The sequence below is a fragment of the Emiliania huxleyi genome (assembly GCF_000372725.1).
Source record: "Emiliania huxleyi CCMP1516 unplaced genomic scaffold EMIHUscaffold_259, whole genome shotgun sequence".
Lineage (NCBI taxonomy): Eukaryota > Haptophyta > Isochrysidales > Noelaerhabdaceae > Emiliania > Emiliania huxleyi.
In genome coordinates, this window is record NW_005200095.1 from 1 (window position 1) to 4427 (window position 4427).

At 67.2% G+C, this 4427-nt stretch overlaps 1 protein-coding gene across 1 annotated transcript; it reads right to left on the minus strand.

Annotated features, from left to right (window-relative positions):
- Positions 1-84: 84 nt before the first annotated feature.
- EMIHUDRAFT_237886 (hypothetical protein) lies at positions 85-814 on the minus strand (the record flags this gene model as incomplete). Its single annotated transcript, XM_005777634.1, has 2 exons — positions 85-648; positions 809-814. 2 exons carry the CDS (start codon positions 812-814, stop codon positions 85-87), a joined length of 570 nt encoding a protein of 189 aa, XP_005777691.1.
- Positions 815-4427: the final 3613 nt, after the last annotated feature.

Genomic DNA, 4427 nt, shown 5'->3' on the forward strand with positions numbered 1-4427 from the left:
CCCATAGCACCAGACGGAATTAGGGCTTTATCGATCTACCCGCTAATTGCAACGACGCGTTCGCCTCGACACGGATGTCATCTCCTACACGAGGCGCTGCAGCATCCACATCATCACCGGCTCGCGGCAGTACGGGCAGTCGCGCATCCGATCCGCGCAAGCGCCGCACGCGCACTGGTGCCCACATGGCACGGCGATGTGCGTCTTCGGCCTGGTGAAACACACGATGCATGTGGTCTCGCCGCCGAGGGTGGACTCAGGAACAACCGCCCGGCCAGTGTCGAAGTCGGCGTTGGCGAGCGAGACGGTCGCCACCGCTGGCTGGGGCTCTCCCGACACCGCATCGTCGGAGACGGAGTCGGAGCTCGGGTCCTCGGGTCCGATCGAGTCCTCATCGGGGGCCGCGGCAGCAAGCTGCGACGGCGACTCCGATGGCGGCGCAAAGGACTCGGCGAGGTCGGCCGGAGCAGCGGCGCCAACCTCCGGTGATGGCTCCTCGAGTGCCTGTCCCTCTGGCACTACACTCAGCCTCGCCGTCGCCTCGCCGAGGCAGCGGACAGGCACTCCCGCCTCCTTCTCCGCCTCGGGCGCCGCCACCTCTGCATCCACCTCTGCCAAGTCCGCCTCACCCGCCGCCTCGCCGTGCGCCTGCGACGACCCTGCCCTGCCCTTCCCCTTCTTCTTCTTCTTCTTTCCCTTCTTGCTTTCCTTCTTCTTGTCTTCCGCCTCCTTCTCCGCCTCGAGCTCCGCCAGAAGCGCGTCGCCTAGGCACAACCAGGTGTGTGATGAGACGCTGACAAAGCCCAACCTCCATGTCCGCCAAAAGGCGTCTCGCCTCGCCGCTTCGCCTCTGTCTCCTTCGCCGCCCTCGCCGCCCTCGCTTGCTCCTCGATCAGCTTTGCGCACTCGGTGTGGCCTGCCTGCCTCGCATACTGCAGCGCCGTCTTGCCCCTCGCGTCGCACAGCTCCAGGTCCGCACCGCGCTGCAGAAACGTCTCGACCAGACGCTCATGGCCGTTGCCGGCGGCAAGCATCAGCATCGTGGTGTCGTCCACGCCGTCACACAGGAACGTTGCGTCCATCTGGCCGCCGCTGTCGACCCAAGCCTCAACCGTCGCCTCCCTGCCTCGCTCGGCCGCCCTCCAGACCTCCTCGGGGACCTTACACTCCAACATCCCCTCTGCCGCGTGCACGTTTTCCCGGGGCAGCACCTTGTGGCCTCCTTGCGGCCTGAAGGCCTTCACGCACTCGGCGTGTCCCCTCCGGTGTGCGATCTCCATCGCGGTCAGCCCGCTCTCATTGCGCAGCCGAGTGTTTGCCCCGCCCCGCAGCAATTTGCGCACGATCGCAGCCTCGCCGAAGTAGGCGGCCGCCATGAGCGCAGTCATTCCGTTGCTCGCCCGCGCGTCCAGGGATGCGCCATGCTCCAGGAGCAGGTCGACCATGCCGGGCTGGCCAAAGTTGGAGGCGGCCATTAGCAGCGTCAGCCCGGCAACCGGGCCTTGGGTGAAGGCTGCGCTCGGGTCGCCGCCGTCAGCGAGATAGGCCCGCGCTGCCGCCTCGTTGCCTCTCTGGACCGCCTGCAGGATAGCATCGCGCGCCGGCGCCATTGTTCGCGGGGATGGAGCCCTAGCCCCGCTTGGAGCGAGGAAGGTGAACCCCAGCGCGCCGCGCGCTGTGACACCCCAGGGTTCCGGCTCCTACCCAGATAGGGGGTCTGTTTGCACGGTTAGACCCTGTGCGCGGCTCGATTTAATGGCTAACCTTGGGTAACCTCGAGTAATATGAGTTCGAGTAATATGAGTTGACCTCGCGTACTGTATTCCACGTCCTGACCTAATTAATTAAGCTGCGTATTGTATTCCGCTTCGGGTATTCGTCAGTATTCCAGGAGCGGAGGAAGGCGCGGGCGGCGTGGCGGAGCGTCTCGACTCAGTGTAGTGTACCACCACCCACGCTGTAGATGGATAGGGGAACCAACAGAGCACAGTAGGAAGGGGAAGTGTGTATCGCGCGCCTTGCGGGGGGGGGCGCGGAAAAGGGAAGGGGGGAGAAGCTGTGAGAGACCCCGCCCGCCTGCCCGCCTGCTCTGCCCGCCTGGCCGATAAGATCTCTTCACCTTCTCATTGGTGGAGTATAGGTACGAGGCCAGGGTGGTGTGGCATCTCTTGCGGGTCTCGCCAGGGGCGCCTACCAACCTGCTACCAACCTCGCTTGCGAGGGGCGTGTGGCATGTCTGAACGGACTCGTGAGGGGCGCCTGCCAACCTCGCTTCGTCGACGCGGCGCTTCGTACCCACACACACCCCGCCGCATTCGTCGCCGGCGCGCGACACGTCGGCTGGACTGCCCTCGTCGACTGCGTGTCGCCAACCAAGGCGGGACGCACTCAGGGACAGTGCCGGCGGGACGCGGCTCGAGAGGCGGCTCCCGCGGAGGCACGGCTGGCACCCGTGGCGCGGGGCTCGTCTTCGGAAAGACCAGGATCGCTCTAGGCCACGGCCTCGCCGACCACTATCTTAGTGCGCGGGGTGGCGGGAGGCACTCACCCACTAGCCCGCTCGCCGGCGGCCCACTCACTACGCGCACTATCTTAGTGCGCGGGGTGGCAGGAGGCACTGTATGTATGTATGTAGGAAGGTGAAGAACAGTCAGGCTCGGACTGGACACCAACGCGGTATGGGTGGACGCAAGACAGATGATGACGACACGCACGAGCGACACACAGACACAAACAAGCTCACGAGACACACAGCCAGCGGGCTGCCACACATCCTGAGTGGGCGTACACATCACTCAGGCCACGTCTTAGGGGACCCCTAGGGTTCTGAGGCCCGTATTTTTTCAAGACCTTTTAAGAAACGAGGAGGCCCCAGGGCCCACCCTTTTAAGCCTAGGGGTCCCCTAAGGGCCACGTCCCCCCTGTCGCCCCCCCCAGCACTCCAAGGTGCCAAGAGACAAACAACAGCACAACAACACAGATAGGCGACAGGGGCGAACGTGTGAGACTAGAGCAGGCTTGCTCCGCCTCTAGCAATCTCGTCGCCGGCCGCAAGGCATGGACGAGACCGTGTGTGGGGTCTTGTGAGGTGTCTATGGACTCACCCACTAGCCCGCTCGCCGGCGGCCCACTCACTACGCGCACTAACTTAGTGCGCGTGATAGCCGAGCCCACCTCTCCGTTCGCCGGCGAAGGGCACTGCGAGCGGCCCGCTGGACCACTCCCCCCCGGCCGGCCGGAGGCACTCACTTCCGCACACTAAGTTAGTGCGCGTAGTATCCCGGCCTCCGACCACGACTCCCGGGGGAGCACTTCACCACTTGATCCGCCACGGCGCACCACTAGCCCTCGTCCAGCTCACAGACTAACTTGCGCCGACTTAGTTCCCCGCAGGGCCCGGGAACACTCAGCACCGCGGCATCTTTAGGCGGCCTCGTCGTCGCACACTCACCTGCCGTTCGCCGTGAGCGTGCACTTGCCCATTCGCCGTGTGCCGCACGCCGCCCAAATGCGCGGATCTTTGCCGTCGCCCAAGGCCTCGCGGAGACAGCGCGCGAAGGACGCTGCCTGGAAGCGGCTCCGGCTCGGCCTCAGCCCGCGTGCTGTCGTCCGAGCGGCGAGCCGGACGTCGCCTGTGCTCCCGGCCAAGTCTCTGCGCCAATCAGAGCCGCGGGTGGCGTCGGAGGCGGCGTCCGTAGTGCAGCCTCCGGAGGCGGTGCCGTCCGCGCTGGGGCGAGGGGCCAAGCGGCAGCGGCCCTCGCGGACCGGCGGCCCCGCCCCGACCCGGCCGGCGGCCCAGGCGTCCTCGGCGTCTGCATCGTCGGACGACGACTCGGTCGGCCGGGAGTCGCACGAGAGCTCCTCCGAGGAGCGGCCGCACGCCGCCAAGTCCGCCCGCCCACTCGCCGACGCGTCGACTCGATCCCACACGTGTGCTGCCGCCGCTCCCGCCTCTCCGGGGCGAGCCGCTCCATCCGCGCGGCCGAGGGAAGCTCCGGGGCAGCAGGCGAAGAGGGAAAGGGGGCCGCCGCATCAGCGACGCAATGGGAGCGGGCAAGAGGTGCAGCGGGAGCAGCAGCAGCAGCAGCAGCAGCAGCAGCAGCAGCAGCAGCAGCAGCAGCAGCAGCAGCAGCAGCAGCAGCAGCAGCAGCAGCCAGAGCGGCCAAAGCCAGCCAAGGCTGCCGTTCTGCCCGCTGCGCCGCCCCTGATCCCCTCGCAGACCGCGCGCCTCTCCCCGAAGAAGCCGCCGCAGAGGCGCGCGACCGCCGGCGCGGCTCTCGCTGCGCCCGCCTCGCCGCCGCCCTCCGCAGCTCCGGCTCCAGCGGCAGCGGCAGCCGCCAAGCTGGCGGCGTCTTCCTGCGCGCCAGCTGCGGCCAAGGGGTCGAAGCGGCCGATGCCCGTGCTGCCCCTCGCCGCCCCTCTCCCGG